Here is a 13,158-nt window from a genome sequence, read left to right as displayed (position 1 = left end):
CCGTTAGTAGGCACACAATGTTATTTGGACACGTTTCTACCGCTGGAGGTCCATGGAAAGAAACGGCCGGAGATCGGGCAACGAGTCAGATTGTCCGTGTCTGATATAGCCCAGACTAATCTGCTGTACAAGTGTGCTAGTAAGTTGAACACATCTTTATAAGTCGGTTAGTAGGTACACAATTTTATTTGGCTACGATTCTACCGCTTGACGTCCATGGGCAGAAGAAGCCGGATATTGGGCAGCGAGTCAGATTGTCCGTGTCTGATATAGCCCGGACGAATTTTCTGTACAAGTATGCTAGTAAGTTGAACACATCTCATTATATCCTAAGAACACCGCTAGTAGGCTACATTCTTAAGGGAACTTCGTGAGAAAACCAAAAGCGGACTCTTTTAGAATTCAACTGGAAAAGCGCCAAAAGCACTAAGGAAGGAAGAGGATTTACAGTAGATACTATTGGCTATTTTATAACATGTAGAATTTTGTAGAATAAGTCTGTAAATTATCAGAATTTCATTATTAGAACGTTCCTTTTGTTTGGCTCCTCTCAACAGTCTCTACATTCAAAATTACGGCTAACAAAAAATACGATTACTATTTTAAGCCCTTAAAGGAGCATTTAATGAAGAACGAAAGCTAAGATGTTGTATGGTTAAAGAAAAAACAACTTTTTAAAAATGAATTGTAATTGAGTAAACATAAAACATAAATAATAAAAACATAAAAAATAAAGTAAAACATATAAAACTAAAAAATAACGGTGCCACTAAAAGATATAAGGTAAACATACTGCCCTAGTAGCATTTTCGTTGGGGCCCACGGTGCCAACGGTAAGGAAAACGTTGGGATGAGGTTTCGTTCCGTAGCCAACATTAAAATTTTTATTGGCCCACCATCGCATTTACCAACATTGGCTGTGGCATAGATGCCCAACAATGGGCCTTTGTGTATTTTAGTACCGTTGGCTAAACAACGATAATATTCGTTGGCCCAATGATGACATATATCGCATTTACCAACATTGGCAGTGGCAGTGATGCCCAACAATGGGCCTTTGTGTATTTTGCTACCGTTCGCTAAACAACGATAACGTTCGTTGGCCCAATGGTGACAAATACCGCATTTACCGACATTAGCTGTGGCACAAATCCCCAACAACGGGCCTTTGTTTATTTTGGTAACGTTGGCTAATCAACGATATCATCCGATGGCCCAGTGACGACAAATATCACATTTACCAACATTGGCTGTAGCATTGATGCCCAACAATAGGCCTTTGTGTGTTTTGGTAACGTTGGCTAATCAACGATACTATCCGATGGCCCAATGATGGCAAATATCGCATTTACCAACATTGGCTGTGGCACTGATGCCCAACAATGGGCCTTTGTGTATTTTGGTAACGTTGGCTAATCAACGATATCATCCGATGGCCCGATGATGACAAATATCGCATTTACCAACATTGGCTGTGGCAGTGACGCCCAACAATGGGCCTTTGCGTATTTTGGTACCGGTGGCTAAACAACGATAACATTCGTTGACCCAGTGAGGACAAATATCGCATTTACCAACATTGGCTGTGGGACTGACGCCCAACAATGGGTCTTTGTGTATTTTGGTACCGGTGGCTAAACAACGATAATATTCTTTGGCCCAATGATGACATATATCGCATTTACCAACATTGGCAGTGGCACTGAAGCCCAACAATGGGCCTTTGTGTATTTTGGTAACGTTGGCTAATCAACGATATCATCCGATGGCCCAATGATGACAAATATCGCATTTACCAACATTGGCTGTGGCAGTGACGCCCAGCAATGGGCCTTTGTGTATTTTGCTACCGTTCGTTAAACAACGATAACATTTGTTGGCCCGGTGGGGACAAATATCGCATTTACCAACATTGGCTGTGGCACTGATGCCCAACAATGGGCCTGTGTGTATTTTGGTACCGGTGGCTAAACAACGATAACATTCGTTGGCCCAGTGAGCACAAATATCGCATTTACCAACATTGGCTGTGGTACTGATGCCCAACAATGGGCCTGTGTGTATTATGGTACCGGTGGCTAAACAACGATAATATTCTTTGGCCCAATGTTGACATATATCGCATTTACCAACATTGGCAGTGGCACTGAAGCCCAACAAGGGGCCTTTGTGTATTTTGGTAACGTTGGCTAATCAACGATATCATCCGATGGCCCGATGATGACAAATATCGCATTTACCAACATTGGCTGTGGCAGTGACGCCCAACAATGGGCCTTTGCGTATTTTGGTACCGGTGGCTAAACAACGATAACATTCGTTGACCCAGTGAGGACAAATATCGCATTTACCAACATTGGCTGTCGGACTGACTGATAAAAAATAAAGTAAAACATATAAAACTAAAAAATAACGGTGCCACTAAAAGATATAAGGTAAACATACTGCATGGTGCTCGACGCGGTCCCAGTATAGTCAGCCAAGAAAGTGGTTTACCACTTTTCTGCCCTCCTAAGCTAAAAGGCAGTTTTTCGACATTTTGCCAAAATTGACTTTTTGTGATATTCGTAATGTAGAGATCAAGATGCATCGACCACTTTGGCCCGTTTTCCGATAAGTGGCTTTTTCGAGAAAAATATCGTAAAAAGACCGTATTTGCACTATTTTTCTAAGCGTTCCTAGTCTAAAAAGCGACTATTTGACAAAGCCAGGCTAAAACAACGTATATGCAGTTATACGTTTTTTTACGCTCTGGTTTGCGTAAAATCTTATCCACCATGTCTAGCCTAAAATAACGTATAAGCCAAAAACTAGGCTAAAAGTACGTAAAAGACGCTATACGCGCTTTAAGATTAGGATCTTTAGCAAAATTTTAGATCTGATACTAGTCTAAAAAATCGTATAGTATTTTTTTTTTGTTTAAATGTCTCATACGTCATTTAAGCCTAGTATCACTTAACTTTTTTACGTCACCATAATAGTCTTTAGAAACGTATAAATGTTATACGTTCTTCTTATTTTGTATGGACGTCGTATTAAACGCAAACAAACTTTTATAATGGTTGAAAGTGCGTCTAACTAGTCTATAACGCAGTATATGCTCCAACCTTCGTCATGCTCCCCGCGCGCCGAAAGACACCCTTATGCTAAGTAAAACCCGTCAGCCGCAAGCGCAGGCTTGTGGCTGCCGGTATGCGAGCGGAGGTGGCATTTTGCGCGCGAAATATTGACCGAACGCCAAAGTAAGAAAAATACTTTATTATTGCATTACCATCATATGTTATCAATAATATGTAGTGTTTACAATCAGTACCTTCGAGTATTATCATTTTTATCAAGGTATATACTTTAAAATTGCCTCGCAAATACTTACGCTCGACAGCAAATACGTCTTTCTAGCGTAGTTTGTGATGATGAAATTGTTCATACGTACTTTTCTACAGCAAACGTTGTTTAAGTTTTATTTTTTCATTCGACGGTTTGACTGCTTTTATTTAAATAAAATCAAATTTATATTAGAGCTAATTGTATCGGGTTTAATTCCCTATAAGCCAAGTAGGTATTTGACATTACGAAGAGTTTAAATCTTATTGAAAAATGTTTTAAAGGGAAATTTAATGAGAATTCTTATGGACAGAATAACATTTTCCGCCTAAGTATTTAGATAACCAGGACAAAGGACCATGGGCATCTTTGTATGGAACCTGGGTCCATCCAAAAACCAACTGAGAGTTATATATATATTAGGCCATTAAATATCTAAGTGGGTTTTATAAAAAAACAATATGTATCTTAAAATAAGTTGGTATGTTTGTGTATTAGGTAATAGTTGTATGTTAAAAGAGTAAAAGCTATGAGTTTGTAATCTAATAGAAAAATAATTTTATTAAAATTTGAATCTGATTTTTAATTAGGTACAACCGCTAAAATGCGTTTTAGAATTAAATAAATGACAGAGTATGTGCAGGAATTAATACGAGTTTAATTTTATTGCTAATGTAGACTACACAACTCGCTAACGTCTTACCGTGCGATGAAACTCTCGATGATTCGATGCCTATTGATAACAAACTAAAATAACTATTAGAGATGCCACGAATTCGGTAAAACATTATGTATTATTGTGAGTTACGTGTATGCGAAAACTGGTCACCTACAAAGATAGATGGTTGCTAAGATTTAAGTCAGCAGCAAGCTGGGATCTCCATACAAACGTAGTTACGCTCTCATTTTAAAACGATTAGGTAGATTGCTCTAAAACTTTGTACTCACTAAAGGATAAGGTATATCTATGCCTGTAATTAATGTGTAGCTTCAGATACCATAATAAAAAAAATACAGCGAATATAAGTTTTTCATACAAAACTTATTTTTCCTCTATTTCATTAGTTTTGTTGGAATATAAACTAATTAGGTACTGGTATAGATATACCTTATGTTATTGTATGTGCAATTTATTACAATCCAACACGTTGTTTTAAAATGAGTACGAATCTCCGTTTTTATGGGAAGTAATAATTCGGCTGAGCTTATTGCGGACTCTTTTAAGTTTCGTTGCTCATGCTCATTAGAAGTACATGTAATGTCATTAGTAGAGTCGAGTAAATCTAGCCTATGATACAAATAAAATCAGAAAGACTGTACACATTAAAAATTTGTACATATTATGGGGTTATTCCCACCAGTTAGGTATCTACCACCAAGTTGTTACCAGTGGTAACTACTGGGAATTTATTTCCCACCTTTCTTCCCAGTAGCTACCACCAACTCAGTTTTGTGGTAATTACTGGGAAGGTTTTTTCCAGTAGTTACCACTAGTAAATGGTGGGATTTTTTTCCCTAGTAGTTACCACCAACATTTTTTTACAGTACAATTTAAATGTCTTTTATTATATGAACAAAAAACACTATACTACTAAGCTTTTATTAAAAAAACGAGGTCCAGCGATTACTTTTTGGATTATAATCTTAATTACCATACAAAATTAACATATAAATCGGGTTATTCCCACTAGTTACCATCAAGTTGTTATAGTTAAATAGTAATAAAAACAGTATAAGTAGAATACTATAAAAATAGAGGCTTTATTGAACCCTAACAAAATTGTAGTAACTACTGGGGAAAAAATCCCACCTTTTACCAGTGGTAACTATTGGGAAACAAATCCCATTAGTTACCACTGGTAACAACTTGATGGTAACTAGTGGGAATAACCCAATTTATGTGTTAATTTTGTATGGTAATTAAGATTATAATACAAAAAGTAATCGCTGGATCTCGTTTTTTTAATAATAGCCTAGTAGTATGGCGTTTTTTGTTCGTATATAAATAAACATTTAAACTACGTGTCTATTTTTTATTCCCATTTCTTCCATAAATACTAATCTATAAAACCGTATAGTCGGTGTTTTTGGTGGTATACGTTTTTTTACACTAGCACGCTAGTCGAAAATCTGGACAAAATCTTAATTTTTCCTAGTATACTAACCAAAAAGGCCGAATAGCTGCTATACGGTCTTTTAACTTAGGATTTCAAGTTGGAATTATTCATTGTTACTAAGCAAAAAGGCAGCATGTGACATATACGGCGTTTTTACCTAGTTTCTACTTCGTAACTAAGTTAGAACGCCGCATAACGCATGTTTACCGCCTTCTTGACTAGTACGACCTACACATTTTTAAGCTTAATACTAATCTAAAGTGATTTTTATAAAATTAAAAAAAACTGAGCTGTTTAGAAACATACTATAAATGTCTAAAATAAGTACATGTATATACCTACCACATACAAAAAGAAAAAATGGAAAAAGTTTTTCCGTTTCGTAGAAATTCAAGAAAGATGTTTGGGTTGGTTTTTTGCGATTATCTCGAAACTAGCTTTTGTCGAAAAACTGCCTTTTAGACTAGGACGGCAGTTTTCGACTCTATCATCTGATTGATCTTGAAACTTAAGTCATTGTCAATAGAGGTGACAGCAAGGTGTCATCTATAGGGCATTAGCATGTCGAGCACTAGTACGTTTACCTTAAGTGCTTCGAAAAAGTACGACACAAGTTCATAAGTACCTAACTTTGAAAAAGCACTGGAGAGCTTTTAGCCTGTCAGTGACTTTATAACATTTATTTTATTTAATCCTTTAAGCCTTGAGCTTTTGCAATTTCGAAATCTTTTTCCGCCGTAACGAACGCCAATAAATCAAAATAAATAAAGTGTTTATTTCCGATGATGGCATTTCCAATTTGAAGCACTACTCAGGTTTTAAAATCTCAACTTGACACGACTCGTAGTTTGTCTCATTCGCCAGTCAATAACAAACAGGTTGGGATTATTAATATGTAATTAGGCCTCCTACAAATAAACAAATTATTTATACTTTATTAATAATGTAATATGTATATGATCACTATGATCAGCTTCCACTACTATTTATTAGACAATGTTTGGCAGACATGTAGTAAAATACGATCTACATGACATTAAACATATGTAGGTACTTATTGTAATAATATAATAGCGGAAATATGAAAATTGCTATTGCTTCCCAAGTTTGCTACCCAAGGATGTCGCATGACGATAACTTTTTACTGTATGTTTTATAATATACCTAATTAGTTTTTTGCCTGATTTAAGACTTAAATGTTTGCCGTTTATCTATTACCGAATTGTTACTTGCATAAAATTTCATCATCATCATCATTTTAGCCTTCAGTCGCCCACTGCTGAGCAAAGGCCTCTCTTCGTGTACGCCACTTATCCCGGTCCTGGCTAGTCTCATCCAAAAGTCCCCCGCGATTTTGCAAACGTCATCCACCAAACGCGCCAACGGACGCCAGGCGCTTCTTTCATCCGAAAGCGCCCACCAATCTGTCAACATTTTGGTCCACCTGCCATCACTCTGCCTGTCAACATATGTCCTGCCCAACTCCATTTAAACTTGAGCATTTAAGCCTAGAATTTATCAATTCAATTTCTCAACAGAATGTGGTCGCACGCTCCTTGGTAACTCTGGATGGTTCAGCTCACCCGGTTGGGGCTCGGAGACAGCACCGGTCACACCGGAGCGCTGCGAGTGGCGCATCGTAGCTACACATGGCGAGCGAGTAGTCCTTAATATCACTGGTGAGTTTGTTTCTCCATATACAAATATCCGACCGATCGGTAAAAACATTCGGTATCGGTCGGAAACACTTTGAAACAAATCAAGTAACTTGAGCAATCATCATCATCATCATCATATCAGCCAGAGGACGTTCACTGCTGGACATAGGCCTCCCCCAAAGAGTGCCACAATGACCGGTCTTGCGCCACCCGCATCCAGCGGACTCCCGCGACCTTTACCAGGTCGTCAGGTGGACTTGAGCAATATGTTAACACAAAGGTTGGCATTCGGCTTTGCTTGTTTTAGGTATGTTATAATAAATGTCCAGAGGCACATACAAGCTCCTTTTTATGTCTGATATTTAACTAAGTACTTTCTGAAATAGAACATTTGTGTTATGGGTATAACAGAACATTTGAGACAGGAATATAGCCAGATGTAAAAATGGTTTTTTATAGGGCAAGGATGTCATTCAATAATTAACATTTGTCCACACGAACACAGCTCTAAATAAAATATTGAAGAAGAATTTCCACTTAACTTTGGACAAACTTGGCAGTATGAACGCATACATATCCCTATATTAATATCCATACTTGACTTAGCACTTGGCATGAAACCATAGTGTAGTGCGGCTCTAGAATCTCTAATTCTGTGATCTTCTAAAGTCTTATGTTTTTTGAAATTAAGTATAGTAAGCAATCTGTTTAAGATTAAGTATTTAAAGACAAACTATTAAGTACAATCTCTCCAAAATATCCCGCGCGAGTGACTTAAAAATACGTGAGTTAAGAATAACACGCTAGACCGGGCTGGGCCCGAGCCGAGGCATCCGACATGTCATTTATTATGACGGCTGATCGGTGATCACGTGGTGCTTTCCATAGAAAACGAAGCGCCGGAAGCTCCGGCCCAGCCCCGGCCCGGTCTAGCGTGAGTCATCCCTTAGACTGTAAAATTAGCTTAATGTTAGTATGACTTACGACAGTATAAAAATTCGACGTGTTTATACTGAGTAACAAAACTTAAACCTAATTTAGAAGTTTACCAACGAGTGCCCCAGGAAATGCTTTATTTACCCAATCCATTAGCCTGTACGTCTGTTAACCCTCTATTACGGAGAGATGGATCGCGTGAGTTGGACTGCTGCCCGCCGCAGAACTTATCTTTTTAAACTGCAGCTCAAAACGTCAGTGCCGCAGACAGTCTTCGATTCATTGGTGTAGTTTTCTCTTTATTTAGTTCCAAGTTTGATAACCTGCAACTTGCAAGCCGAAATACAGTTGTATAATTATATTGTTGAATGACTATTATTATTGTTGTTGTTGAATTTATAGCGCATTATGTCGGTTTATAATTTAAAAACTAGAAAGAGTTCGTTTTAATTAATTGGATAAATTCGTAAATTGGGTAATCCAGAAAATTATTTAAAAATATTCCATATAGTTTGTATTCCGTTGTAATAGGAGTCCCTTTTCGGAATTATTCGCCACTTTTTTAGTGTATTCGCTTTTTCTAAATTTATTTCAAAGAAATAAATATTTATGCTTGGCAGTTTTATAGGGTGGACAACAATGACGCGACGTCAAGAAAAAATACATGTAAATTTATTTACGCGACGTCAATAAAAAATAATTTAAATACATATAAAATTTACTCTCAACTTGGAAACAACAAAAATCTAAACTACGCGATTAAGTCCCGTTGTGCAATTTAATAACAAAAATCTGCAAACATACCTACCTACTTAACTTGGGATATTATATGTCTTGCGATAGCCAAGTACGGCTACCATCAGTTTTGACATTGACATAACGCTCACGTTTACGTAACTTACTTTCTATGCATCTCGCTCGTACTCGCATATGCGAGCAATAGTGGAAGCGAGATGTACAGAAAGTAAATTACGTAGACGTGAGCGTTATGTCAATGTTAAAACTGATGGTAGAGGCTCAGGATGCTAGGTTTTTTTAACGTCCACCGTTGGATCTTTAAATGGTTTGTATCTTTTCTATCTTAACACGGTTTCATAAAAATCCACGGCTAATATTAAAAAAATTATACTTAAGAGTAGAGGCTGATTTAGTCTAAGATTATTTCAAGTCCTCGTGAGCAATTTCATAAGTAGGTAGGCTGCTTACTTCATTATAAAGTTGCTAGGAGCCAAATTCTGATATTACAATTTGTTATAGTTTTGATCTTATTTTGATACGTCCTTGAAAATTGCTTACGCTGATTGGTTTAAACGAAATCACAGAATAAGTAATAGTACTACCGTACAGAAAGGAAACTTCCTATAAAACCGATGTTTGACAGCGGTTCAGGGTCGAATCATGCTGTCCCTTTCTAATATATGGCACTATCCCTTTCGGCTATTTAGGGTTGTCAAAATTCAAGCCATTATCTTATCTGTGGTTGTACGCGCAAAGGGTCGCCAAGTTGTGTCAACCCTTATAATTGCTCGGAGCAATGCTGAGCCGAACGGAGCCGATTTTGCCCGAAGTCAGGAGCTTCGCACCCCTGGTGAAATGAAGTGAAAGTCGTGCGTGAGATGCGCGCCATGATCGTCAAAGTCGCATCAAAACCAGTTCAGACCCACAACAAATTGTTAAATTAGAATCCACTTCTAAGTAATTTACCTAGTAATATCAGACCAGTTCACCGATTCTAAAGCTCCTTCCAAGAAAACAAATTTCATTAAGTATCTAATATACTGTTAAACCTGTTAGGTTCGAGCATCTCTGAGCACAAAATCACTGTAATTGTTCTCCAAATTGTGTAAGACACACAGAGATTTCGTGAAAGAAGCGTAGCTTGTTGAATTAAGTTATAAAACAGGAAATGTGCATGTTGTCTCTGAAGTTTCTAAAGGTTCAACAAAGTTTCTAAAGGTTCAACAAAATTTCTAAAGTTTTAACAACCCTCGTTACAAGCCAATTTAGTGAGTGATACAAAACAAATTGTATGTGTTAACTTGGAACACAGTTGTGTGATATGTGTGTTGTGTGAAAAGTCATGTAATACGGAAAAGTAAATTTTAATTTAGATATGTATGTAAGTACTTACCTATATTAAAAAACCGGCCAAGTGCGAGTCGAACTCGCGTTTCAAGGGTTCCGTACATTAAGTCCGACTCACGCTTGACTGCACATTTCTAATAGGTTTTCCTGTCATCTATAGGTAAAGTACTATTTTGTGTATTTTTTTTTTAATTTTAGACCCATTAGTTTCAATTGCCAGTAGTTTCAGTTGGGAATGGTCGTCTGTCCGACAGACGCACGAGTGATCCTATAAGGGTCCCGTTTTTTCTTTTTGAGGTACGGAACCCTAAGAAGAATAAATAAATACATCGATAACGTCCAATTACATAAAAGGTAAATTTACCTAGGTACAATCGCCTGCGCTCGCGCTGTTCCGCCCTTAGGGCGATTCTCGTTTGAACGCCTTGCAGGTAGCAGGTAGTCAGGTGCAAGGCAATTTTTTGAAGTGAAAACTTCTTTAGCGGCGCTGTGCACTTTTTGAGATGGAGAAAAAATGATAAACTTGAGACAGCGTAAGGCGTAACGCGTAAGGCGTCTCTCCTCACTTTCTACCGCACGGCGAAAATGTATGCCTGAGCCTGCTGTTTCATGTAGGCGGCGCAGGGCGCTTGCGTGACTTATGTTATGTGTGACGGACAATGTCATTGTTTTTTGATTTAAATGCCATCTAGTGAGTTTCCCTCAAACTCGTATTAATATAACGGTAGTACCAGTAGTACTCACAGTGATGTGCTTAGGGGTTTCAAGTAATGCGAAGATACAACGCTAGATGGCGTTAACGTCAATTATACATAGTGCTGCAGACATTTTGCACTAATGGCCCTGTTATGAATATTTTGAGTTACAATGTCGTTGAGCTTTCACTTCTGCCGGCACTCCCGGAGTGCAACCCGTTGTTTTTTTCTTATCTGGAACACCGCGAGCGCAGGCGATTGTACCTGTGGCTGGTTTTCATATAATTTACACGTAATCACTTTCAAAAGTGGATTTTCGTTAAAACATAACGTCACACATTCATGATATTCATGTTACGAGATGTTTTTAAACAGTAGGTATGATTTATTTTTTCAAAAATACATTAGTCTGAGTATCTACAGATGAACGCAAGTCTCAAACCATTATTCACAGTTGCAATCTAGATTATCTAGCGATATTACAGACAATAACCATGCAATATCCGTTATATACTCGTTATCCATAAAAGAGCGGTCTCAAGAGTTTGCCGACGGCTTGAGCAACTCAATTTCATGTTGAGTGGCCCCGAGCACGATCTGAGTACGAGGACAATGGTTAGACGATGGATTTGGGTGAGATATCGATCTAATCTTGGCACTTTTGTGGAAATTGCTGTCGTACTGATTTTATACACTGCAAACATTGTCTGGCTTGGAATAACAGAGATACTCCACCTCCTATAGTTGATTCCTAATCTTGGAAATGACCTAAGAAATTATCATTATTTGAAAATTTATAAAGATACAGACAGTTAGGGCTACTTGCACCATCCTACTAACCCGAGGTTAAGCGGTTAAACCGTTAACCAAAAGTCAAATTGTACGGGTAACTCCAGTGGCCTATTTTATAAAGCTACAAGTTACAATTTACAAGCGGAAGTCTCGTTCTAACACATAGGGTTAGAAAGAGACTTCCGCTTGTAAATTGTAACTTGTAGCTTTATAAAATAGGCCACAGGTTTAACCGATTAACCCCGGGTTACTGGCACGGTGTAAGTGGCGCATGTTTGGTAGATACGTAACTTTTGTTTTTTTTTCAACCCTGACAATATTTTGGCATGGTACCATTGGTACCTAAGGGAATTTTTGAGGAAGTTTACGGTAGTCAAAGTTTACGAATGCTTTTTTGTGGTTTTTACCGTAAGATGTTGGTGTTACTTAGATTACTGATTAAATTATAATACGCGTTTACATATTTATAATACATTTGATTACATTACACTAGCATTTTGTAGTACCTACGATTAATTGTATTTTGATTCAAAATTAACAGATAGGTATACTAGTATGTTACTTGTTTATTAGTGATCTCAGAGTCAATAGTCACGAATATTATCATTAAACATATAACTGAATCTTATTTTTTCTATGTATATACCTACTTGTAGAGTATTTATTTGTAATTAACGCCTAAAGTACTATTTTATTGCGTATCTACGTTATATTAGGATTCTGAGACTGATTAGCTAAGAAAATTATTTATTTAGATGAAAAAAATATATCAATATATGGAGGAGACAGTAGGAGTTACATAAAAAATATAGATATATATATATTTCTTGAGGGATCTTCACTCTTCAGTATAATGTTCAGTAGAGGATTCCTGCTCCGTCTTCGCATTCAAAAGCTTTGATACGTCGTCTCGTACCTCTGACTCTTATTATGGAGATAGCTCTTATCACAGAAATTTGGACTTTAACTTTCAGCCATAAAATTAGACTGATTACTGACTGATTAGCTTCAAAATACAAATAAATCATTTATGATTAGCATAATCCACAAATCCTTACTATCAATCCGATTGACAAGCACCCATCGACCCGCGGTCATCGTCTCCACTAAACTTTCTATTTTAAGCCTTAAAATTAATAGCTCTAAACTCCGTGCCACCACAAACGTAACCTAAACTGTAGTGACCAGGGAAAATTTACGAGCTTAAACAACCAGCTTACCTTGAGCCCCCACCGATCCCTGCCCCTTTAAACTTTACAGGGCAAAGAAGACTCGTTATGGAGTTGCCGGGGTCTAGTTATACTGGTATATTTGCTTGGAACGGTTCTGGTATTGCCTTGGCCCGCCCGAGTGAAAAGTTATTGCTGGCTATAACATTGGGACTACGATGTGTAATATTAGTACTAAGGTTTTTTCTGCGAATGGCAGGTTATGGGAGGTTAAATGTTTTGGCTAAGAAAATGCTCTAAGCGAATTCACTTAACGCAGACCCTGGTGCCAGCGTGAGCCTGGAAATTATACCTAATATGTTGCTCGATTTCGTGGTCTCCT

The 13,158-nt window shown here is 37.5% G+C and overlaps 1 protein-coding gene across 1 annotated transcript in view; it reads left to right on the top strand.

Moving 5' to 3' along the window:
• The window catches only part of LOC134791984 (bone morphogenetic protein 1), a 130,244-nt gene that overhangs the window by 95,084 nt on the left and 22,002 nt on the right, over positions 1-13,158 (top strand). The window contains exon 9 of the mRNA XM_063763081.1: positions 6,980-7,120. Coding sequence (XP_063619151.1) covers positions 6,980-7,120 — 141 coding nt within the window. The remainder of the gene's footprint in view (positions 1-6,979; positions 7,121-13,158) is intronic.

This window comes from Cydia splendana, chromosome 7 (genome assembly GCF_910591565.1).
Source record: "Cydia splendana chromosome 7, ilCydSple1.2, whole genome shotgun sequence".
Classification (NCBI taxonomy): domain Eukaryota; kingdom Metazoa; phylum Arthropoda; class Insecta; order Lepidoptera; family Tortricidae; genus Cydia; species Cydia splendana.
Note: the sequence above shows the minus strand (reverse complement) of the source record. Positions and strands in the feature narration are given on the sequence as shown.